Source organism: Petromyzon marinus, chromosome 6 (genome assembly GCF_048934315.1).
Source record: "Petromyzon marinus isolate PM22_M1 ecotype Great Lakes invasive population chromosome 6, UKy_Petmar_22M1.pri1.0, whole genome shotgun sequence".
NCBI lineage: Eukaryota > Metazoa > Chordata > Hyperoartia > Petromyzontiformes > Petromyzontidae > Petromyzon > Petromyzon marinus.
In genome coordinates this window covers 14,689,886-14,715,369 of record NC_133672.1, presented here as the reverse complement: position 1 = coordinate 14,715,369, position 25,484 = coordinate 14,689,886, and the positions used below count along the sequence as shown (strand labels likewise).

Sequence of the window (25,484 nt, the reverse complement as noted above, 5' to 3'; positions counted from 1 at the left end):
GTCTGCGGGTCTCTTACTTGCAACGGAGAAGTTGTTGAGGGGGTCCTGCTGGTCGGTGTCCTGGGGCTTCTCCTTGTAGCCGATGAAGGATCCATCCGTCTTGAGCAGGAAGTACCGCGGCCGCCATGTCTTTATGTACTCGCCTGCGCGGCGAAGGAGCGAACACACGCGCCAAAGTGAGGAGGACACGCGCACAGCCAAACTGCCGCACGGCGATAAAAAAAAAGTAAACTCAACCGAAATGAGCAGACGACCGGTTTGTCCTGGACAGATCTGGCGTTCGGTGATGACAGCTACATTTGAAATGTCATTCGTTTTCTTTAACGGGCCTGTCTCGACGGGGGTTTATGTTAAAACCCCACATTTGTAGGACTCGCTCAGGGTGGCGTGCCTTGTGCTACGGGTCTCGTGAATTGTTGCAATTCAGGCTCACAAATTGACTCGAGAATTAACTTTTTAAAATTATTATGAATGTGGCAGCAACTGGTGACTGCGAGGGTCAAAAGCTTAAGAAACAATATCAAATTAATATATTGACACCTACTAGTTAGCGAGCTCTAGTTGAATGCCAGACATAGGTTTAGTGTTGTCAGCATTCAGTGACATCCCTGCATACTGGTACTGCCTCCTCTGAGCAATGCTAGCTTGGTAGAGAATTGAGGTATACACGCATTAAGTGATGAGCAGGTGGACTAAGAAGCTGACCATAAAAGGTAGTGAACTATACGACACCCTCAAGTGCGAAATCATTGCAGGTTCAAGTGTTTTGTGTGGGCCAGGCGCTCACTCGGTGGCCAACGTTAAACAAACAACGACACACAGTGCAATATATTCCCAGTAGAGAATGAAAGTTGTGTTTCAAAACACAGTCGGTAACCGGCCCCATGGGTTCCCTTAAAAGAAAGCATGAAAGTGCATAAAGTTAATGCTTAGAACAGACTTCACTTTATACGCCACTTTATGACCAAAACCGCTCGCACAGTGGGCTCGAGAGAAAGGGCCTCCAATAATAAAGTGGGCAGTCTGAAGCCAACAAAGTAGCTTTCTTTGTCGATCTTGATGGATGCTAGGGTTGCGAGAATTAGGCGCTCGTCAAGCAGATGCTCCTGCCAGAGGTCAGCTGCGATATAAGGTGTCGCGGCAAAAAGGCCAGAGCGCGGGGGGGGGGGGCAGCTCACAATGCGCGGGAGCACATCAAAATGGCCCCGCCGTCTGGCGGGGCTCTCAACCGCAGTCCACGCTGGGCTGTCAGCGGAACGGTGCCTCGCCGCCAACCCCCACCCCCACTAACCCCCCACCCTCAACGAGGTGGGGGGGGGATGGTTGGCAGCGGGAGCCCGGCCCATAAGCAACCAGCGGGATCGCCCCAACCAACGCCCGCCCCGGCGTAGCGCTGTCGAGCATCGTCCGACGACGGAGAGATTGCCTGCCGAAGACTGATAAATCCACAGCTGCCACATTTTCGCTCCACGCCCCACCACCCCGTCCGGTGCCGAGCCGTGCTGCTGTGCAAGGTCGCGTTGACTGAATGGAGACGTAACGTTAAGCGGCATTGTCTCGTCGCTCGGGCTGCTGCTGCTGCTGCTGCTGCTGCCACCACAGCTATTCATTTTCACGCATAAATATTGAAATGACCTTTTATCGCGTGCAAGCCGCCTTTGTGTTAAATACGTTATTTATCTTACAGTTTAATTATACCAGCACGATACGGCCCAATATATTACAGCGGGCCCTTTTATATATTTTTTTTGTGCCTAGACAGGTTTGAGGGCAATTTGCAATTCGCAATTCAACGGACATTGAAGTCAAAACAAACCCCCTGTTGATGCAGCGGTATTAATCAGGAAGGATGAAATGTGGTTGTGATTGAGTAAACTTTCTGAAGAATATATTTTACAGTAGGAGCGATTATCTACAGTAACATTCCTTTGTAATGCAAAACTTGAGAAATCCCCCTCCACATATTCTTTAGTCTACCCTGCAGTTTTGCAAAACAAGAGATTCTACGGCTATTGAATGAGAGAATACAATCCAAAGTACAGGGTATGTTGGTTCTTTCTAAAACTACATTACACGTTTAACTATAAATAATACATTTGCATTCAAAGTAGGAAATCTAACGATGTAAATGTTTGTTTCTTTGAAACTCCGTTTCTTCCCCGTAAATTCCCAGATGACTCATTTGATTAAAAGCTTGCAAACATTTTTTTTTAATCTTGGGAATGCCAAAACTACACGTGTAAGGCGGGATAGACGATATTTGTCAACCACAGTCGAAACCTTCCCAACGCTCATTTTAATCGTCAATAAAAGTGCGAAGGTTAAACTGGGTGGTCACATTCCAAGTGCGGCATCTGCTGCACCTTCCTGTCTGGCGGTGGAAGGCTGCCATCACTAGCGTACTCGACGGCACCCGGGGAGTAATGACGACTCTCGCCCGCTCGGTCACTCAGTCAGTGGCTCCATCGCTCACCTCGCCCACTCACTCATACGCTCCTTCGCCAGCTCGCTCATTCATAAGGGGCTTAACGGCGCACGTGATAGAGCAGCACTGAGATCCAGGGATAGGGTCCAGTTGACCTCACGAGGTACGTTCGGCTGGATCTCGTGTCCAGCGAATGGAATAGTTTCGGCCAGACTAACGATTCCACCTCCTCACTCCCTTCTGCCACAGTGATTCTATTATTTTTGTTGCCATCTCGTTTGTACCGTTTATCTGTTTCCCATCTTAATCTGTACCATTTTTGTCTTTGTTTGTATCAACGTAACGTTATTATTTGCATATAATTTGCATACTTCGTACATAATTTTCCCATAGACGCTGTAATCAACATATCACAAGCATAATTATTTACTTTCATCGGTACATTATTACCAGGTCACCAGTAACCGCACACGGAAGATGCTGCAATTAGACCAGGGTAATCCACGTGGGAAAGTTATCATAACTGCAATAAAAACTAAAAATAATTTTATAAACATACATTTCCGCTGCCACGGGATATCATCGTCTGCAGCCATGATCCATAAACTGCAGTAAAGATCCAAAGGCAGAAATTTAAAAGACATTGTCCTCGATGCTTCATTAATATTGCACATCCATTTGATTATTTCTTTAAAAAGTAATACAATTTTCAATCAGGATAATACAAATCCACCGGTGTGCCATACCACCAACGGTGCCAGGATCTAAGCCCCGAACGCAATCATCACGAGGCACGTAATGATTTCAAGCTCGTGCTGAAAAACACAACAACAACCACCACCACGGCCAACACCACACAACCCATGCAGTGACCTTGTGCGGCTGCAAAGCACGCCAATTAGTTCTCAGATCAACAACAACACAAAAAAACCATCTCGCACACACGTATTAAGCAAAACCACGTACAGTACGCGTAAGTTGATATGTACTACGCTAGGAATTAAAAGTACTCTACACACCTACATCTTCTCGTTCAAAGAGGGAGGGGGACACAAAGGTTGATTACATGGGCGAAGTGGGCACGGCAATTTAATCATGCAGTGATTATCGACAGCCGCGGGCAAACATGTTTTTGTCCGGAGGAACCATCTGCTCTGGATTGCGCTCAGAAACACCTGCGCCACAGAGGCTCCCATTGTGCGGAGGACCATCATCTCACACGAGTGCGCGCCTAGCAAGCCCGCACACGCGCACGAGACACATCTGTTCTCATCGCCGTTCTCACCGCTGTTCGCCGCTGCCGTGCATGCCCGCCTACCGCTGCGCGCAACAACAAAAAAAGGTTAATGGGAGCTAGTGTCGCCAACGAGCTGAATCGAGTTCAAAAGAACTCACAAACAAACGCCGTGCGAAAGACCCAACGCAGACCATTCCTGGGTATAATCTTCCACGGAAGCTCGCGGTCCATCCGCACAAACCATGGCAGATGCTGATACCTGATGCACAAATGGAAAAGTAAAAACTCTCCTGGGGTGTGCGACTGCGGTCATCAAGAACAAGACCGTACACTGTATAAAGACGCACTGCCCGATCCACAAATGCGAAGGAGACGTCACAGCGATACACTCCGCTGCTCCTGACGCGGTTATCTGGCTTGACCACCTGAACGCGAAATTGTAAAGCTGTTGCTCTGCATCTACATCGGCCACACGATAGAAGTGCCGCGGCTACTGCCGCCGCCGACGCTGCCACCACTGCCACCACCGCTGCTGCCACCACCCCTGTTAAGGCGTTACTACGCCAACATTCTTACGAGCGGTGTGGCAAAGACACTTCGCTCTGAAGCGAATGCAGGCTCGGCCAACAGATGTGTTTGTTCAAAGCAACAAGGAAAGGGCCCACCAAAAAACCCCAGACTGATATTCATCACGGTCATCTGCGAACAACTCTATAAATTAGTCATAATTTTTTTACGAAAATTTAATTTCCAAAAAAGAGTGGGCGCACACGTCGACTTAGTCACAGACCAGGGTGATTTGGCACTTTGATTCAGTGGGGAAATTTCAGTGAAACGGGCCCTAAAAAGGTTGTGTGCAAACAGTTTTTGCTTGGGTTTGGGCTTTGTGAAAATATTTCATTATTTCCCGAGCCTTTATCCATCAGTGATGAAAGCACCTGCGGCGAAAGCAGTATTTGATGATAAAATACCGAATGCAAATACACACGCCACATTCAAAACTTAAGGGGAGCGTAAATGGCACGCGTGTTTCAACCGATGCATCCCAAGTAAGCAAACTTCAAGGTGTACGTGGGGCCGCGGATGCGCGGAGGAGAGACAGGTTTGGGCCTGTCCTGCCGTGTTGCCGACACGTGCGAGCAGCGACTGCACGCGCGGGCGTGTACCCCTCGCGGGATTTTGTTAGCAAACTGACTAATCAGCTCTCATTAGCCACGGAGTCTTGATGCATTAGTATTCATTATCCATCACTTACTTGGCAATTCGGAAAATATTTCATGGGCAGTCGTCACAGCAAAAATGTATTGCACCCCCGGAAAAGCTGCCAAATATGAATACACAAATTAGTGCCATCTTCGCTCATTCAAATCGCATTGTTCGCATCGGCCACAGTACTGAGTCAGTTCTTGCGAGGCGTTATGCGTTTGGGGATAATTGCTTGTGACTTCCACGTTCACCTCAAGGGGGGCGCGCGAGCAGATATTGGCCAATTAGCACTGTGAACAAATACAGGAGAGCCACGAAGCCGTAAGCGTTGGGCAAGTTCTCTGCGTGTCCATGGCATCGTCTCGGTGCTGCTAAATGCACGGGTCGGACGAAGTGCACTACGGTGGGTGCAGGGCGAGGGTGTGCATGCGAAAACTGTGGCTCACTCTGCTGTATGCGAGCCTCGCTGGAGAGGAGCCACAAACCCTACCTCTTCCTGCACGTCCTTCAAACATGTATATGAAAACAGTATAACAAAGGATGCCGGAGGACACGCACTCATTCGGGTTAACAACAGACATGGGGCTGCTTTTCACAAAAAGCTTAATGCAAACGTGAAATTATATAAGACTGCGGCCACGTCCACGTTTTTTTATATTTGGCACAGTCCTCCCAAAAAATGCAAATGCCTGCACTGCAGTCCTCAACCGAGGAACGCAGCAAAATCGCTCATTTCGGTCACGTGACACCAGTCCAATGCATTCCTGGAATTCTACACCACAACAACAGTTTTAGATCACTGTGAAGTGCGCTCGCTCCATCTCGCTGCATTTCTGGGAGCGTTCCAAACGGCAGCTGACTTGAGCACACGTGGGAAACCACATGCTCATCTGGATCCAGCCAGTGCACGGGTAACCGGCCGCGCAGGATCGGTCCGCGAGCAAGCGCTCAATGAATCGAAGAGCAAACGGGCAAACTGTGGCCTGCGTGACAATGATCGGTGGAAATGGAAAATATGCTAATTTTAACTTGGCGGTAACATGTTACTGAGTTGCGTCCATTACATCACCCATCCAGCATTGCCCCGCAGCGATTCCGAGAACATTCCGAGCACATGTTAACCGTCCCCATAATGGTAACCCATTACAACTCTCCATGTTCAGCCACAACATTTATATAGTTCGAATCATAAGGCAACCACACTCTCATTTTGGGTCAGGCCACATATCTTCCTAATATATAATAATACTGTGATTTATTTAAGCGTCCTGAATTGGGGGATGTTTGGCCAATTTATATTTCAAGGAAAGGTTCGGTTGTGCAAAGAAACTAGACTGTATTACACCCAAAAGTCCACAATATGGGTTCACGAACCCACTTGGCCACCTTGCAGCAAGGTGTATTTATATAAGTCTCATAAATCTGTGCGTCCTTTTAACCCTTGCATGAATCGCCTACACTTTATGGATTCCAGTGCTTGCGCCACCACAACTCGGCGTCCACATTTGACCAAACGACAGTAAATTCACACGGAGGACACGGCCATAAAGAGAATGCCTGGACGTCCGAGCGGTGTCGTTCTCTTCCAGCTGCCTCCTCTCCTCCTGCTGCTGCTCGACACCCCACCATAAAATCCTCGGCAGCGAGAAGCACGTGGAGAGCAGCGCTCAAGCGGCCCCACGCCCACGCACGCCACAGATACCTCGCGGCCAGCCATGGGGTGGAAACTCCCAGAATATTTTTTTTATTCCTACAGTGCAAAAAAATTATTAGTTATTTTAGGTGTACATTTATTAGACATTTGGGTGGCACGGTTTAAATGTCTCATGGTTTTACGCATTGAACTTACATAAGAAATAAAGACTTCATCTGCAAAAGACATAATTCACAATAACACGCTTCTATGAAATGGTTCCTATTTCTGATAAATGGTAAAAAAAAATAGTTCTAAGTGGGCGCTGATTTTTTCCATTCACAACTTCCCACAATGAATGTGTCCCACAAAGGTGTGGATGCTTGGATCACAGCCCAATAGGCCCCAGTGCTATGGGCCCTCGGAGTCAGGGCCACCCACTGGTAGAACGAAAGATGCCTGTCCCCTTGCTGAAGAATCTCCTCTGAAGTTCATTATCACGCGTGTCCTGAAACTGCAGCAATATCTCCGAACACCTTATTGCACAACTAACGGATAATGTTGACGCACTGTTCTGCTTTCACAGTTACGCAAAGGTTGTGCTCTAAATCAAACCAACACCTGTCGCCCTTCTCGGCCAACAGCAAATGGCCACCGTTGGTTATTTGTTTAGGAACACTAAACACGTTCCTAAAATAGCGCGAGTATAATTTATAAATGAGAACGACGCACTTTTCGTATAGTCCCATGTTCGGCCACGCATTAATATATCCAACACTCGGGCCCACGATGCAACAACATGACCCCTCATTTGGATCAGCAGACTGGCTTAGAGCACACACGCGCACGCCATCACGCCACGCTCCCACGCTCCCTTTCTTCTCGCTCCCCCCCCCCCCCAACTGGGCCCACGCCTGCTCGCGGAGCTGGGACGATCCTAGGCGTCGCCACGCCATCCGCTCGCCCATCACCTGCCGCTTCAGGTTGCGTGGCCCCAGTGCCAGCTGTTGCTTTTCTCCCACTTCCTGGTGCTGCTGCTCCTGTTGCTGCGTACGCATGCACAGCCGTGCGGCGGGGATTCTTTTTCTCTCTTCTAACGGTCGGAAAAACACTAATCCCACCGCCGTCACGCATCCCGCCCCCCCCCCCAAATAAAAAGCACATGCTTTTAGTTGACCAATCAATGATAAATTTGTCACACATGGCTCTCGATTAATAATGTTAACTAATTGAGCTGCTGTAAAATTTAACATCAAATTCGTTTTAAAGGCGGAGTGAAATAAGTTTTAAATTTGTTGTTTTGCGTGACTTAATACATGAATTTATCACTTGCCGGATGTTGACCAAAAAGCTCGTGGATTGTAGTTACAAACGATACTTTAAATCGCAGCCGATAACGGCACCGGTGGCACGAGTGTGCCCCATGTTAACACGGTAACGCAGCTGTCGTAGTGCCCTCCACCCACGCGGCTGGGGGTCACATCGGCGCAGGGGCACACAATGAGGCCATCGTGTGACACTCGCTCAATAAGCAACCCTCAGGGGTTTTCCACTGCATTCTTTATTACATTAGAGACCCCAACATATTATCATTGCGTTCTCAATTCTGTACCTGCCAAATGAGTTCCTCCAAACCCAAGGAATGAAGACTGTCACTTCCGTGGATGTGTGAAAAAGTCAAAAGCGGTGCTTACGAGTATAACAATTCAGCCGGCCCGTGAAGTGTTGTAGAATATGTGCGAGGCAGGGTTAAGAATCAATTCTTTGTTGACATTGAGGTGAATGGTAGTACCTCTTGTGGCTGCAGGGATGACGCGTGAATACATTACATACAACACTGACGAATGGAAAAAGCATTTACTCTGGTTCGCCCGATTTGATGCAAGTGTCCTTGATACGAATCGACGCATCGTTCCACCGCAAATGCCTCATAAGTCTCACCAACCCGTTAGGGTTACGCATAAATGCGGGGCACCAGTCGGTGTTGGACCGCGAGGGACACTACGAATGCGCCTCGCATTGACAGCAGCAACGCGCACGCACAAGTGGGCGCATTGCGAGTGCACCGAAGTCAGTCGTGCCAGCTCGTAGCAGAGTTATAGCCTTCGGGGCGGCAGGAGGCTCGCCGAGCGTGGAATCAGCAATATTTGGCAACGGAAGTGGCGGGACGACGGGCTCCGAGGCCCGTCCTCCCATCCCATTAGCGTTCCGCCCGCGTGCGCACGGGCGGCGCGACGGCGGCGTCCGAGACGACGCAGACATGACACGAGCAGAACACTAACGAGCGCGGCGCGCACCCGCTATGCCGACCACCCCCCCCCCACGAGGAGAGGTCATGCCGAGGTTAGCAGACTGTCTGGCCCAGCTCCGCCAATGGAGAGAGCGTCTGCCAGCGATGGCTCCCCACCCACTGCACGCACAGAGAGGGCCTGCATCCTCCCCTTCCACCGCCGTCGCCACCACCACCACCATGTCACAACCGTGGCCATTACTTATCTCTCTGCATTCATGCGCTTGATGGACACCACTTTCTTTGGGAGGGGCGTGGGGAGAGAAAACCCTCGGTGAATGCCAGAAACACCAGGGTTTCATTAAACAAATCTTAACGTGAAAAGAAAAGTCACAACAGCTGTTCCTTTTGTGTGTACTGTATGTAAAAAAACACTTGAATGAGTTAATAAACAACCTCTTGTGGGGACAATAATAAATATAAATACAGTAACATAATTATTTCCCCGTGTTTGTTGCAAAGTAAATCCTTAGATATTTTAAAAATACATCTCTTCCCATCACGCTGGGAATAAAGCTCGATTTGGAGATTCCCGGTCAGCCGTGCCATTGTTTCCCAACAATGGCAGCAGCATGAGGCTTTTCAAATGCTGGGGGGGTGGTGGGGGGGGGAAGAAAATCTGACAAAATCTGTGTTTTCCAGTTACTATGGGCCTGGCGCCTCAATCCCTTTTATCACAAGAGCGGAAAAATACAGGCCTGCCATTTTGTGTGAGTCAGACTGGTGAGCTGCAACGCATCGCTGCAGCAAGGAGCCATCGGTCCTACTGTGCGAACACTCGCTTCCCAACGCACACCCTTCACGCGTAGATACTTTGAAGTGATCCCAAACGTAGAATTAGCTGGAAGACGAGAGGCCAGTGGAGAAGAAAACTCACTGAATGTGTAATGTGTCACATGTCCCAGGGCAAGATGAACATTAGCAATCAGACAAAACCACCCCATCTAATCCCCTCTGCTTTTTGGAAGGATTAATTTATTTCCCCTTTACTCTCTTAACAAGAATGTTAATCCCCCATTTATTAAGTTGCTTAATACTCCAAATAGGCCCAATGCGTAACATGTTATTTATCCAACGGCGTGTTGCTACGTTGTTTTGCTTGCTCCACACCAAAGTCCTGCCGCGCCTGCCACCAAACCATAAAATCTGAATAATATGCACCTTACCTCAGCACCAACTAATGCAATTAATGCATGTACCATTTACAAACTATTACGGAAACTTTGCAGCCTACTTTTATTGACGGAGGTAACGAATGTCTCAGAGGGATCCCCCCCCCTTGCCGGTAAGTGACTGACAGAACTGGACCAACAAGGTAAGGGACACTGCGGTCACGCGCAGGAGATGGCCCGAATATCACAGCTCTGCTGTATCATGCACCCCATTAAGAGACTCGCAGTTGAAACTTCACGGCTCCCAGCAAGACTGCTTACATGGCTTTTGCACCTGCAATAATTAAAAGTCTAGGAGATGAGAGACGTTCACGTCAAAATTGTATTTCTCCGGCGGCCCAGCCCGTGCACGGTTCGTGCCACTCGGCGGCAGTGAGTTTCGCAGGGATTACAGCGCTAATCCACTTCCAGCCTTTCCATCGCAACAGCCAGGAGCCAACAGGACCTGGCCACAACATCACGCGCCGTGAGCCACCGGGTTTGTCGACGGCGCAGGGCTGCTTCCGCCCACGTAACCGCTCCAGTGGAATATCGCCAAGAAGAGATTTCGGGCCGCAGACCAATATACACTCATCCCTGCCCTGCCCCTAGCGCCGGTATGACATTACTACCGGCCTTTGGAATTCAAATGCTATCATAAATTTCCGTTTCAGAAATAAACAAGACGGGCGGGCATGGACCATAGGCGCCCGAACAAAAATTTTGAAAGGGATAGTGTGAAGACTGTCAGACGACGGTGGTTTATGGATGCATTTACACAAGCCAATCGCTTTCACACTTGCGCGGCCAGAATGTCACAACCGATGCATGAAGGCTGAGTGTGTACCCAGGGGAGAGTGTGTCCGCATACACAAAAATCATAGTTTGTATTCTCAGTGCTGCAACATAACATTTGAGAATGCACCGACATGGGGAAAGGTTCTCCCTCTTAAATTGGGAGACCAAAAACATATTGTTTCATGTGAGCACGAGTCAAACGTATTTGTATGTATCTCTTGCGGTGACATCGGTCAAAAAAAGAACGCTGCAAACAATATACGTTTGGAGGAAACATTCTACGAGTTTTACAGTAAGAAGTCCAAGGGATAGGTACCAGAAAGAATATCTGCCAGCTGGTTTGAGTTCACCAGTGATGGGCCCAGATAATTAAATAGTCACCGAGTGATAATTAAAAGGGATAAATGATACCACTACAAAATACAGGTCTGACACAGACAGCACCCGAACCAGCGGTGAGCAATAATGCACTGCAGTGCAAAGCGTAAATGGCAACCAATTTGAATAGATGCGTTTCGGTGCATTATTGCATCCAAATCCACTTATTATTTCAGTCTTTGCCACATGTTAAACTTGCACAATGCTTACATGACTTTTAAAACATATGCAAATTGTGAAACAAATCTGTTGTAGAGTTTTATGTTACAGCCACAAGAACTCAGTTTTGTTTCGTGAAACACGCACCAGATGAAAAAAACGTGCCATTAAGCACCAGCTCTGCGGGATTCATTTCAAGCTGCCCCCCAAAGCCGCCGACCACCCCCCTCCCCTTTCATTAACATGGTCTGACACCACAGACCAAATCTGTTTTTCCGCAGTCATCAACACAACGTCGCTTTCAGTCGAACGCCAGTGCCGAATGCCAGACTGACCGAGCGACGCCGCTCTAAATAAAAAACAGGCCGGCGTCTTTGCTCTTCTTTCAGGCACAGTTATTTTAAAAACACAAAATCAGTTTTCCCAGAATTACGCTCGGTGCCAAGCGCGAGTGGCTGTGTGCAGTGTGTCAAACAGCGGCCAGTGTCCAGCGGGGCAGCCGCAACACCCGAGGGCTCCCAAACGCACGGGCGGCCCCCGTACCCAGCGCCCTACCCCCCGCGAGCAAAATACCAGTGGCGCCTGTTAAATTCTTCTAGTTCCAGGCATACATCTGGATCTTATGCGTTCGCATTTGCCGCTTTTTCAATCTTTTAATAACGCCGCACTGTAGCGTTTTTTTGCTTCTTACTTATACACCGTCTGTGTGTGACGTCCAAGTTGCTAAGATTTTGGAACAATGGAAATCGCATTTTCTAAGAATAATAATTGTTTAAAGCTTTGAAGACAGCAGCCATTATATTGTGGCATCTGACAAAATCCCCTGGTGCATTATGCCTCCAAGATCTACGAGCACTTTTAACGACACTTGCTGCAACCCAGCTCACCACCGCAGCCGGCCAGATACAGTCGAAAACACCCAAGCTGTTCCAAGTTAAGCACAATTTCTTGCATAGTTTTGTAGAATTGCCCGAGCTAGCAGGTCCAGGCAGACTAAACAGCTTTTCCACAAGCTGGTGTGGAATGCGAACGATCTGTTGTCAAGCGGCATTTTCAAACACTGCGGCCTTAAAGCCAGCGTAAATCTGGTTTGCCTTTAAGGCACTGGCATACCGCGTAAGATATACAGTGCTCGGTTCCCCTCCGTAAGAACTAAAAAAAAGTAAATGTATCTGCCGGGTAAAAATTAATTTGCTTCGCGAGTCCATTTAAAAACGCACTGTGTCCGCATAGGAAATGCCGACGTGTGCGATGATGCCCACAATAGGCCTTTAAATGACCACAAAAAAACGAGCATCCCAGGTCATGGCAATCGGCGAGCCACTCGGATGATCAGGGGGTCTTCATAGACATTCCCAGATGATAATCGTGTTTACGTTGGCGGCATGGTGGATCCCCGCGGGGCAACACACCTGAAGAGACCACACACTCGCCCCTCTGTGCCATAAAATTCCTGCGTGCGAGCTACACAAACAGCAGCACTCCTGCCAAGATTGGCACGGACTGGGTGGGGGGGGGAGAAATCCACTTAATAGCTCAGACCTCCATGTGAAGGGCTCAAATTGGCCGCGAGTTGTTTCTTAACAGGCCATTTGTTTACAATGTACCGTATGTGCGATTTTTTTTATAAAGAGTATATCTAAAATGCATATTTACAGCTATTTGTCAACCAACTAACTGAAGGTCCCACATCATAGTGACTGCCATGATTTTTATATCGTGTTGTATGTATGATTAACTTATTTCGCACCGTACTCACTTAATGCACGATTTAAATCCGTTTTACGACATTAGTACCGCAAAAGGTGCACTTACAGTTTTGACCATGACGTAAATATCTAGTATTGTTTTAATACTGTTCTGCAAATTTGATCCAAAGAAGGACCAGGGCACAACTTCAGTCCCAACTGGACCGATGCCGATGGTTAAATAAACGGCCCGTGTGTACTCAGAACGCAAACAATGGACAAGTGATTAAACGCGAAAATAATAATAAAATCACGCGTGTCTTTTAATTGTAAGAATATGCAAATACGTGTTGTTGCAGCGACCGCAACGACGAGCTTCAAAAGAGCGTTCTCCAGGGGATCTTTCCACCAGGAAGACCAGATAAATTTTCCTGCCAAACCAGCCTGTCCAGATTTTTTGCACTTTCTTGTCGTACATAATATACACGCTAAATAAAGACACTAGAAAATAGTTACACACAAAAGAAATGCCAACCAAGTTCTTTCAAAACCCTTTCAAAATACACGTCATTTTGACCTTTTTCTCCCCGCCCCCAAAGGTCAACAATCATTTGAACATTGGGTTAACCCACGTAACTCTTGCAGAATTGACTTACGCGAGAGTGCCAACTTCAGAGTTCGAGAAGAGACACTGCCCTCGATTAAAAACAGCAAAAAAAATTATCTGCCAGCGCGGGACACCAAAGGGGCCACATTTATTTTTCAACAAAAAATTTGGAATGCGTGACAACACTGGAGGAGGAGGAGGGGGGGGTGCTTTTCGTGTGGAATGGGGCACGCAGAGGCCGACAGCGGAGCTGGAAAAACACCGCGCCTGCGACTGTGCTGGGACAAGCCACGCCTGCTACGACATTTTCTGCCATTTATTATTATTACTGCTACTATTCACCAATGGGAGACGGCGCAGAAGAATCTAAAACAAACACAACAGCGGCATGACACTGAGGCATAACACTCGCCCGATGGAACATTCACGACCGCTTGGTGCCTACGCGTTACCCTCGCTTCGAAAGTTTTAATGTTGCGCGCTCGCTGACAAGCAGGGCTGGTTTTGTGCACGACCAAACGAGGTGGACGGAGCACTTGTAATATTGGTAGTGCAATTGCTAGCATTGGGTGACAAGGCATCCAACTCACACAGGGTTGAGTCATGAAGCTTGTTTTCATGCCACTCTGCTGATAACACATGAACACAAAAACATCTGAAAAACCCAAACCGACACCATGCAGTAATTTCATGACCTATAACTCGTTCACACGATCCAGCTTTTAACCAGTGCAAGATTAACTAAGCACGACTATAAAAAAAATAACCTACGAAAATACACGCTACTTGCGTGCCACGTTGCCACAATCAGTTGCATAAAATTCCCACAAACAAAGCGGACTGGAATCACAGACTTAACATTATTTTGCCACCTCCTCGACAGTGGCATAAGCTGTAAACACCCACCCCACACCCCCTCCTCCACCCCCATCTGCCAACCTATGCCAAACCCGGCAACGCCACCGTGGCTCCTTTGGCCGCACACCGTGCCCCCCCCCCCGGCTCCTGCAGTGCTGGCCCTCGCCCTCTCTTTGGCAGGCCACCTGCAGGCCGCATGGCACCGCGCCCTGGTGCTCGTTGACACCGGCCCATGCGGCATGCCGCACGGCGCCACACTGGCCTCCCCGGACTCGGCTGGCCCCTGGCAGTGTAACCCAAACCCCTACGGCCGAGCCAAAGTGGCTCCACAATCATCATCATTATCATCACAGGCGCCGGCGGCGCAGTCTTGCGCTTAAACCTGGGGGCCTCAGTCGGGCGTCTCACCCTCTGTCGAGCCCCCCCCCCATGCTGCAACAACCCAAGCCAATCTGCCAAACCTGCTTTAAATAGCACTTCCTGGGTCAGTGCAGGCTGCGGACGTACCAGCTACTTGACACACGCACCTGGGATCCAGCCAGCTCCTGCTTAGTCCTGTCAAAAGCCATTTCTATTTGGAGAATGGCGACAGCATGAAGAGCCATCTTCTCATCTTTTTTTTTGTCCACAGGCAATAGATTTATCTACCAAAGACTTAGCTGTAATTGCTAAGTACACAATTCAGACATTCACACCACTCCAAAACCATTAATGGGGTTCTTTTTCACAGTAGTCATGAGGTGATAAAAATCTGACTGCACAACCATACGTATGCTGCTCTTACTCACACATCCTGTTGTTGAGCGAAATTTTGTTATATTAATAACATCCTCTTTAACGGCATGAGCACGAATCAATCTAAAACTGATACCACCGAGGTGAGTAATCAATTTTAGCATGAAACAAAAGCGCAACTTTCTCCCAGTCCATCAAAACACTCCAATACCTCCAGGGTTCTTACGGCAAATGATTAACAAAAAAAAACCCTTGTGACCTTTGCTCGTTGCTGTGCTCGTCTGTAAACACCGCACTCTGTGAATGCACTCGAGCCACCCACCGTTACACTCCATTCACACGGTCCAAACTCATTTTCCTTTCCATGTGTACGATTTTTTTCCCCAGCACAACTCCATTGTGAAAGTAAAACATGAAGAAACAAACACGCGCTTTACGTCACGTGTTTTCACCGAGCCCAAAATAGCTTCCACCAACATTTTTTTTTAAACCCAACCTGAAAAATATATATGCATTAAACGGCGTGTTCAATATTATCTCGTTTTGGCCTATCCAAACCTATATAACTCAAATATGCACACAAACGCAGTCAAAGAGTTAGACAACTTGGATAAGTAATATTGTTGTTTTCAGATGTCATAGTTTGTGTGTATACTGTATATAACAATTACATTTACGTCACAAACCCACTACCGATCTGAAATACACACAAGTGTGTGGGGTACGTATTGCACAAACTACGTACAGTGCAAAAGCTCAACATACATACATTGCTGCGTTCTCAATATACTAAAATGCAACCTGTGGGGCAGGTTCGTAACTCATTGTAATGTGCATCTTTTCCAAAATATCGTCACGGTGTAAGGATTTCACAAATCATCGCCGAGTTAAATATTCGGTCACACATAGCTTCAGAGGCAATTCACAAAATGAATGCTCGTTACGGAGACAAAGTATCAAAATCCCAAAATGCACCGCAAAGCCTGTTATACATGTCCAATTAAGATTTCAGTCGAAACAACTTTTGAGGAAGTGGCAATGAACAATTCGCGTTAATGCGGTTTCAAAATACAAAAACCGAAAAGCTGAAGTCACACAACTCGCTTGGATTTATGTTCAACGCTGCAGGACGTAATGGCGACTCGTGTAGTGGCAGTTTGGCTGTACAAAGGCTGCTTTCACACAAAAAATAAACACAAATCATGATCCAAAAGGAGCCTTATCCTACATTTTCAAACTTCTAACACATTTTATTGACGGAAAAAAACTATAGAACTGTAGGCCCACAAGCATGCTGTCATGATTTTTATATTACGGCCATTTGACTGGTCACGCTTGTGGCCAGGAAGGATTCCCCACTGGGCCTTACGTCGGTGCGAATGGAGAATCGCGGAGCAGAGGTCAAACTCGCCGAAACTGTACACGCAGTAAATAAGATCTTTCAACTGTAACCCATAAGCCAGTTTAAGCCTAATACGCTAACAGACTTAGTTTTAATGTTCATCAGAGGACAACAATGTCATTCAAAATCCGCTACGCACCCTTGAGATATTTACGTAAACCAAATGGGAAGCAATGTTTCATGAAAGCATTTTATATTATGGTGGAATACTAAAGTAAGGGGCTAATTAAAGCGTCTTATTCACAAAAGACATTCAACGAGAATATGCATGCCATTCATAAAAAGTTTCCACGTACAGGACACGATACAACTCCGTGTGCAATGACATCTCGCGGCAATTACCTAAGAGTCTTTTGGCGCAAATGTACCATCAGCACAAAGGTTGCCATTAAAAAGACAAATCGAGACGTGCAGAGAAACACACAATTCATTCTGTGAGATGCTGCAATTCTCATCGCCATATTGTACGGTACTGCATTACTTCAACCCTATCTCGAACTGTGCTCTGTTCTGTGAGTGCAGTTAACAGAGATACCCAAGTGATAGTAATGATGATCTCTGAATTACATTTATGAGCTAAACGACACAAACCTTCAATTTTGATATGAAGCTTTCGTGACTGCAGGAATCCATACTCTTTGGTTCTTTCGGTAAAGTCACGTAGGTAGAAAAATATAATAAAACAAAAAATAATATATCACCAAGTTTCGATCGCAACACAAGCGGTCGTCATCAGGCAGAAAAAAATAATCCAGCAGTGGAAACTGCTGAACCAGCGAGAGAGCTGTAACAGCGAGGACGACTGCTGGTGTTGCGATCGAAACGTCGGGATATGTTATTTTTTGTTTAATATTTTTCTACCTACGCGACTTTACCGAAAGAACCAAAGAGGACACAGATTTGCAAGTGACAGTACACACGTCTTGTTGCTACAATGTAAAGGCGCTTTCCCACAGTAAACACTGAAACGCTTCACGATATTGTAAGCCAAAAAACCTGCAACTTTTTACGAAAACAGAAAAAAAATCATAATTGACAATTTTAAACTTCTGCCAAAAAGTATGCAACATGACTGAATTCCTCAAATCAAATACAGATAAAGCTCAAAGCATTTCACGGTAATATAACATTTACTTTTTGTTCTGCAGTGCAAACTGCACCGTGGTATTTGATATTTTCATGTTTGCCGAGGCACGATAAGGTCAAAAACAGGACGTGCGACCCGATAAGCACAGAGCGGCTCATCTCGCAGCACACTGTAGTTACGAGGCACCACAACAACGAGTGAAAGTAATAAAACAAAACACCTTAGACCTCGCGACTGACAATCAAAAATACCCCAACGACGACGGCTCAGACGACAACTTTCAAGAGAGCACGACCGAACGACGCCACACGCAAAATAAAATGTGCAAGCATTTCACCGAGGTGCAAGCGGACGCCACAATATTATTGCGAGCGCACAACTCCACACCCGTGGTTTTATCAATGGACAGCTGTTCTCAAGCAGAGCAGAGGCACAAGTCTTGCTGACCACAGGCGGTGGTGGTCAGGTGACGTCATTGAGTGCCCCTGTTCTGCAGCATGCGAGTCAACGACACCGGGGGGGGGGGGGGGAGGAAAAAAAAACCCAAATGCCATTCGCCATCTCACAATGCTCTTAAAATTTTGCATCTGCACAAAATGACCTTTTGCACAAGCTTGCACTCAACAGCACATTTCGTGGACCACTTAAAAAAAAGTATGAACTTATACTAACTCGCTCGGCTGGACGGGTTTTTTTTTACCCATTGAAAAAAAAACTGCTTCATCAAATCAGCTGACAATCACGTGAAGCAAACAAGTAAATTTCCAAACGTTTTCCTCGAATTCAGCAGCACAGAAAACACCCTTAACATTTGCTGAACCTCCTGCCATAAACCGCAAGCACATACGTGTAAGCTGAACTGCATACACAAAACTTTTTTTCGTTATTTAGCAACGATCAGCATATTTCCTTGGAAATTCACAATAGTATTTACACTCATACATTCTTAATATTATTTAGCCACAGAACCCTGTCTGCATCCACCTCTACACAGTACAGTATGTTCAATGGGCGCTACAAACAGGCACACTACACACCGTATAGGATTACAATGCCTCTCCACCTGATACTTTGTTTTGAACAGAAATGTTTTATCTGGCAATGCGACAATATATTTCATTAATATGCATTTACTGCAGGAAACAGCCAAACACAAGGGCCCCTAACACAATACGCATCGCATACAATCATACTTAAATACAGTGCTCAATTGTCTGCTATTAATATCAATGCGAGGCTAAATTCGGGACGTTACATTTTCGATAGCCACATCCTGGACCAGGGATGGGAAACCCCAAGACCTTCTGGCCCACACATGGCGTTTCTTTACACATCTACCATATGCTAGATGCGCCAATTTACAAGTGAGAGTGCGCATTGGAAAGACAAATGGCATCCTTGCCTTGCAAAGCCTTGCAAGGCCCAAAGCTGCTGCTCATCCCTATTGATTTACCTCAACGATTTCTTGACGCCCCATTTCTAGGTGCCATTGTTCATCCACTGCCGTATTAAAGATCTGGCCATGAGGCGCAGTGTCATACAGCGAGGGTTCCACTCGCTATGTTAAGGTCATAAGTTCAAATGCCGGTCAGATATCGACCTCAACATATTGAGGGCTGTCAATGAAGACGAGTGTTACATGAAAGCATTTTCGATGTAGAAAACTTAAGCAGTTTGACTTTTTGTGAATTTAAAAATATAAGACTTCTCCATAGAAGCATCTTGATTTCATGATGCACCAGACCATGGCTCCAACAGAAGCAATAACAGCAGCTATCCCAAGTGTTTAATAGTGATTTGTGCATTCAAATTATCATTGTTTTTTGCTTTTTTTTCAGCTATATGTCAAATATTTTATTGCCATTACATAACTGAGACAAATCTATTTACATGCCAAATTTCACACTGAGCACATTTTCTTGTTTATGAGAACAGGTCTTGGGAGACGTCACGTAACTATTTCTCAAGTCACTTCAACAACCTCTTACCTTCACTTACAGATGTCACCTTTTAAAAGCCTCAGAAAAGGGAGTTTGTCATAAGTAAATAAAAAAAATATTCTCAGAGCAGGAATAAGCTAAAGTCAAAACAACATTTAGTATGATGGGGTAGGGGGGTTTGTACAATCCTTGGTTGCCGGGATAAGCCAACCGGACTAAATGACATCAAATAACGTGGTTTGACCAACGGGTGGCTGAAATCCAGTATCGAGCCCAGGATATCTGCGGTGCCGGCTCGGTGTTCTGACAGTATCAGTGCCCCGAGCCACCTTGAGGATGCTCCCCACCCCCCATCGCATTGTGAGCACACCAGGGGCGAGCCGACAGCAGCAGGCGCGAGGCTCACCGCGCTTGTAGAGCCAGCCCTCCTTCACCACCGCCACCTCCGCCATGGAATCGTAGTCCTCCTGCCGTGGCTCTCTCGGCCTGCTCTAAGCACTCCGCCACAGGGCCCTCCGTGCACCTCACACGAGCATGAGCGACGCGTCACTCCTCACCGCCACGACCACTGCAAAGAAGATAGACGAGGTAAGAAATATGGATGACGCTGCATCGTTGCGGGTTTTTCTGTCAGACGCAGCAATTTCATTGACATTTTATGCCTCTGCTGCTGGATAAGGTTCATTACGTCTTCATGTCCCGTGGATTAAAAAAAAACATTTTCATTCCCGTTTTCTGTTGAGGTAAATGATTAGAGTATTTATAACGTGGACAGTTTAACATAAATACAAAGAGTACAATTCGAAAGTAGATCTTGTCAGTACAGTAGAGTGCAGTGTTAACCAGTACAGATCATAACCCTTCAACGTGACTTTACCGAAAGAACCAAGAATATAACATAAACATTTAAGACATCACCATACACAAAAACCATGACTATGAAATAACATGACCATGTGTTCGGTTTACATACAGCGATAGCTGAATACATCACATTCACGATGTAGGCGACTGAGCAGAGTTGCATTTGTCATCTTGATCACTCACTCGCTGTCCATCAAAGGCAGTGAGTGGCTTAACATCCACTTGCAATCACAGTCTGTCACACCGGGTGAGTGAGCACACGTCAAAATCAACCGTTATTTATTTATTACCAACCCATTCCCACAAAGCCACCGGCAGACTTTAAATATTAAACAAAACACTTACGCGACAAACTGAAAAAAACGAATGCGCACATTTTTTACGTAGAGAGAAATGAGCCTTGAAGCGTTAAACACAACACAACACGTCGCAAGCAAGACGCAAGAGCTCGGCTCACAAGGTCCATACCACACACACACACCCCGTTCCACCACCAAACACACACCGTACCACCACCACCACACACACACACACCGTCATCGGCCGGACACACGTCCCCGACTCCAGCTCAATTGACAAGAGACCCGGCCGCGGCCCCAGAGTGCGCCCCTTCGCAGCCACGGGCGTCACGCGTTGTCGGGGGTGTCTCTTTGGCCAGGAACCGTGGCCCTCACGCACAACCGGGGAGCCAAGCCACCCACCCACCCACCCGTTCCCCCACCCGCCCCGTTCACCCGCCCCGTTCACCCACCCCACCACCGCCGCCTGCCCGCTGGGAGTCCTGGGACCTGGGAAGCACCCCGCCTACACCCCCCACTGCCTGGCCGGCCCGCCCGCCTGCCCGCCCACCCCCCGGCGCTCCAAGCCTCACCACCGGCGGTGGCGGGCCGCGTGTTGTTTTGTTGTTGGGCGTGGAATGTGATCACTTGATCACTCACCCCTCCCCCGACCGCCGCCACCCCCACCGTAACACACAAACTCGCTCGCACACAAACAACCCCCGGCACATACTTACACACCCAAGGCCACACACAAACAAGGGAGGAGGTATAGGTCACAATTTTACCCTTCTTACAAGGAGGGCCCGCTTCCCATCTTGGCGAGTGGCCACGACACTGTACTTTTTGCCCAGTTCTGGCGCGGAAGGCCACTTTCGACGAGAAATTTCCAATCTTTCAACGGGAAAATGGCTTTTTTTTGGGGGCAAGACTGGAACCAAGATCACGCCACACACACACAAACACGCAACAGCAGGCGCAAGCCACCAGCGGCCACACACAGGCAAGGCTAAAAAACACACGGCAGGTACTCGGAACTCTTCACCACGACTGCACACGCGGTCACAACCACACACACAAACACGGTGGGATGGTGGCGGGGGGTGGGGGGTTCTCCAACGAGCCTCCGTACACACCGAGGGATATCAACAACGTTTCACAAGCAAGATATTAAATTTTGAGATACCGTATGAGCACACACAATGAGACACATTGCGAAATATGTTTACATTACAGTGAATCACTTACATATTCATGCAAATATCTTCCGTGAACAGGCTAACAAACAACAAGGTAGATAATGACAATAAGCTTAACACGAAGGCTGGTGGGAAGTTTCACAATCCACCTCTATTCAAAACAACTTTTTAACCACTGCTTGTACACACAGACTGGAACACAGACCACGCCACGGATAGGAGGAGCGTCGCAGGTAAGTAAGCCAGGTAGGTTTCGTGCAGGTAAGGCAAAGGATCAAGTATCCAGAGAGGGGAGGGAGGGCGGACAGGAAGAGGCGTGCAGCAGGTAAAGGTGTGCCCGTCCAGGTGTGCCCTCCCAATTCGTCAGCCACCTTGATTCACGTGCAGCACAATAGACACGCACACCTGGCGTGAGACAGCCCCCTTCTTTAATCGCAAGTCGAACAATAGGGAAACCAAACGCAACGCTGATGGTCCAGCACTTATAAATGTGTGTGCTCTCACACACAAAGATCCCCCGTATAACCTGAATAGACTGTTGGGGCAGGTGCTGTTAGCGAGCACCTATGAAGGCCGACACTGCACACGAGGGGGTGGGGGTGGCCAGCACCACGCCCGGCCGCCTTTGTCTCCCCAAGTAGTTATGTTTACACATACCAGGTACTCATTTGAGGCTGAATCGACCAAGGGGAGGCCCAGGAACGGTTCAGATAAAATAATCGGTCACTGGTGTTGACCGTGAGCGGAATTCCAACTTGGGTAGCCGGGTTCGTATCGCAACGCGCTAACCGCTCCACACACACAAACACACACATCCACACACACGTACATACATGGGTGTGCTGATGGAGACACCCACATCATTTACACACAACTACAATGGTGTACTCGTACACACATGTACACATGCATGTACATGGGGTGCAATACATCTACAATTACGGTACGAGGGTGTAAGGCTGAACGATTTTAAGTCAAGCTTCAGTTCAATATTCGCTGTGTAATAGATTTAAAACATGTGATGGAGCATTACCACGTGATACCATCAAAATATGAACTGCTCTATATATTGTAATGCAAGGATGAGAACTTGAAATATATTATTTGCTTCCAACATGTATTTATTCAAATGCTTTAATTGAAATAGAACAATCAAACATAGAACAATTGTTACGTTAAATAAAAAAAAGTTACAATAATACAAAAATAAAACAATTCCAATAATAAGGTAACAGGACTTTTCAAATCGCAACCTTTGCGATTTGCTCATCGCATTGTTTCAAATTTCGATTTAAAATCGATTAATCGTTCAGCCCTACGAGGATGTGCTCATAAACACACACACACATCCACATATTTACATGTGCAAGAGCTTGCTCATACGCAAACTTCCCCACACATGATCGTACATGTGCCCACTCGCACGCGCATATTACTACACGGACATGTACAGAAGTAATCACACGTTCACATATACTGCACACAAACACAAGTGTAAGCAATGTATTGTGCGCACACAAACGAATCGTCAGAATACACACACGGGAGTTCACAAAACAGGATTCAAACAGCATAGAACAAAAATACATGAAGCACAACTTTGTACATTTCACGGAGACAATCTAAAATGTGCACCACACCAACACAACAATAAACAACACGCAACTATATAAACACAAATCATTCATAATTGTGTTATTTTGCGTAAGATCGTGTAGGTATACTGCCAATGTTTACCATGAGCGGGCACACACGAACACACAGACACACGGTAACATGTGGACACCACCTTAATCAAGTAAACAACACATCCTGTCACAAACAAACACCTCCAACACTTTCTCCACAGGCTGAGCACATAACCGGAAGAAAAAAAAGCTGTGAACCCGGAGTCTGATGACCAGAGAAAGGACGAGACACCTAGAACCCAGGGTGACACTAGGGTGAACAAGGGGACCCGGACATGAGGACAGGACCCCGAGCAGTCCCACGGGGTCTAAACCCCCAAAAAGTCTAGCCACTAAAACTCGGAGAAAACCACAATTTCAAGACTCCGCAACTCTTCGAGATGACAACTTCGACACCACAGCTCTTATACTCCCACCTCCCAGACCCAGACACTTAGATCCCAATTCCAGACCCAGGCCCTCGGGGTCCGGAGTCAATGTTATGGGTATCGCTCTCTCGACACATGACCCCATATCCCTGACCCCTCACCCCAGACCCCAGCACAAATATTCCGATCGCTGGACCAGTGGCTCGATAACCTCATAATCTGAATGGTTTTTTTCCACACTGGAGAAATCCGATGAGCTATAAAGCTCTTTTTTTCACACATCCATGACCCCACAATGAGCAACCCCCCCCCCCCTGGGACCCCATCCCCGCACAAAGACCCCCGCGATGAATCCGATGAGCTATAAAGCTCTTTTTTTCACAGACGCATAACCCCCCCACACAATGGGTGACCTTCCACGCACCAGACCCGCTGGCCCAGCACTCCGGCTCGAGGAGGGCAGCACTCACCGGCGCTCCGATAGGGCCCTGGGGTCGCTGCTCTCTGTGGCGTCTTCGGGAGGTCACGCCGGCGAGATTGAGGAGGACGACGACGAGGAGGTTGGTGGTGGTGGTGGCACTGCCCCGACTTTCGAGTGCTCTCTGCACTCGGTGTACTCGAGTGCTTGTTGTGCAGACAAGTGCCGCGTATCGAGTAAGCGTTACTGTCTGTGCACTAAGTGTCGGGTGCTTTGTACAGAGTTACTGTGCAGCAGCCGTCTGTCCTGTCTGTTGCGTGCAAGGATGCAATGCACACAAAGGTCCTGCGGTGTTAATAGTTGTGTTACCGTATGCTAGTTGTGCTGTGTAACCGTGTGCTGCGCCTACTGTATGATGATGTGTAACTCGGTGTATTTTGTTGCGAGATGTATTCGGTGTAATGGATGCGAGAGGCGTGGTGTACTGCCCACTTGAGTCTGCCTGTGTGTACCACCACCTTTGTGACAAGTCCGTGTGTGTTGGTCTACGCTGGCGAGCTGATTACGGTCAGCGCGTCAGTGTACCCGTGTGTGTGTGTAGTGTAAAGTAGTGTGTGTACCCGTGTGTGTGTGTAGTGTAAAGTAGTGTGTGTGTGTACCCGTGTGTGTGTAGTGTAAAGTAGTGTGTGTGTACCCGGTGTGTGTGTGTAGTGTAAAGTAGTGTGTGTGTACCCGTGTGTGTGTAGTGTAAAGTAGTGTGTGTGTACCCGTGTGTGTGTGTAGTGTAAAGTAGTGTGTGTGTACCCGTGTGTGTGTAGTGTAAAGTAGTGTGTGTGTGTACCCGTGTGTGTGTGTAGTGTAAAGTAGTGTGTGTGTGTACCCGTGTGTGTGTAGTGTAAAGTAGTGTGTGTGTACCCGGTGTGTGTGTGTAGTGTAAAGTAGTGTCCACTACTGATGTATACCCGTGTGTGTGTAGTGTAAAGTAGTGTGTGTGTACCCGTGTGTGTGTAGTGTAAAGTAGTGTGTGTGTACCCGTGTGTGTGTGTAGTGTAAAGTAGTGTGCACTACTGATGTG

General features: G+C 47.4%; 2 protein-coding genes across 7 annotated transcripts in view; one reads left to right on the top strand and one right to left on the bottom strand.

The window, feature by feature from the left end:
• Positions 1–7,353, top strand: part of SDCCAG8 (SHH signaling and ciliogenesis regulator SDCCAG8) — a 39,501-nt gene extending 32,148 nt beyond the window's left edge. Inside the window, exon 19 of the mRNA XM_076065111.1 lies at positions 6,343–7,353. Coding sequence (XP_075921226.1) covers positions 6,343–6,377 — 35 coding nt within the window. The 3' untranslated portion in view covers positions 6,378–7,353. The remainder of the gene's footprint in view (positions 1–6,342) is intronic.
• The window catches only part of LOC116939763 (RAC-alpha serine/threonine-protein kinase), a 93,814-nt gene that overhangs the window by 15,971 nt on the left and 52,359 nt on the right, over positions 1–25,484 (bottom strand). For 2 of the 6 annotated variants that reach the window (XM_032948545.2, XM_032948544.2), the window contains exons 3-5: positions 24,462–24,719; positions 20,001–20,162; positions 18–143 (exon numbers count right to left, since the gene is read on the bottom strand). In XM_032948545.2, coding sequence (XP_032804436.1) covers positions 18–143; positions 20,001–20,046 — 172 coding nt within the window. In that variant the 5' untranslated portion in view covers positions 20,047–20,162; positions 24,462–24,719. Of the gene's footprint in view, positions 1–17; positions 144–20,000; positions 20,163–20,567; positions 20,587–20,992; positions 21,135–24,461; positions 24,720–25,484 lie in introns of those variants that run through there. The other 4 variants (XM_032948548.2, XM_032948547.2, XM_032948549.2 and 1 more) reach the window with 3 other exon arrangements.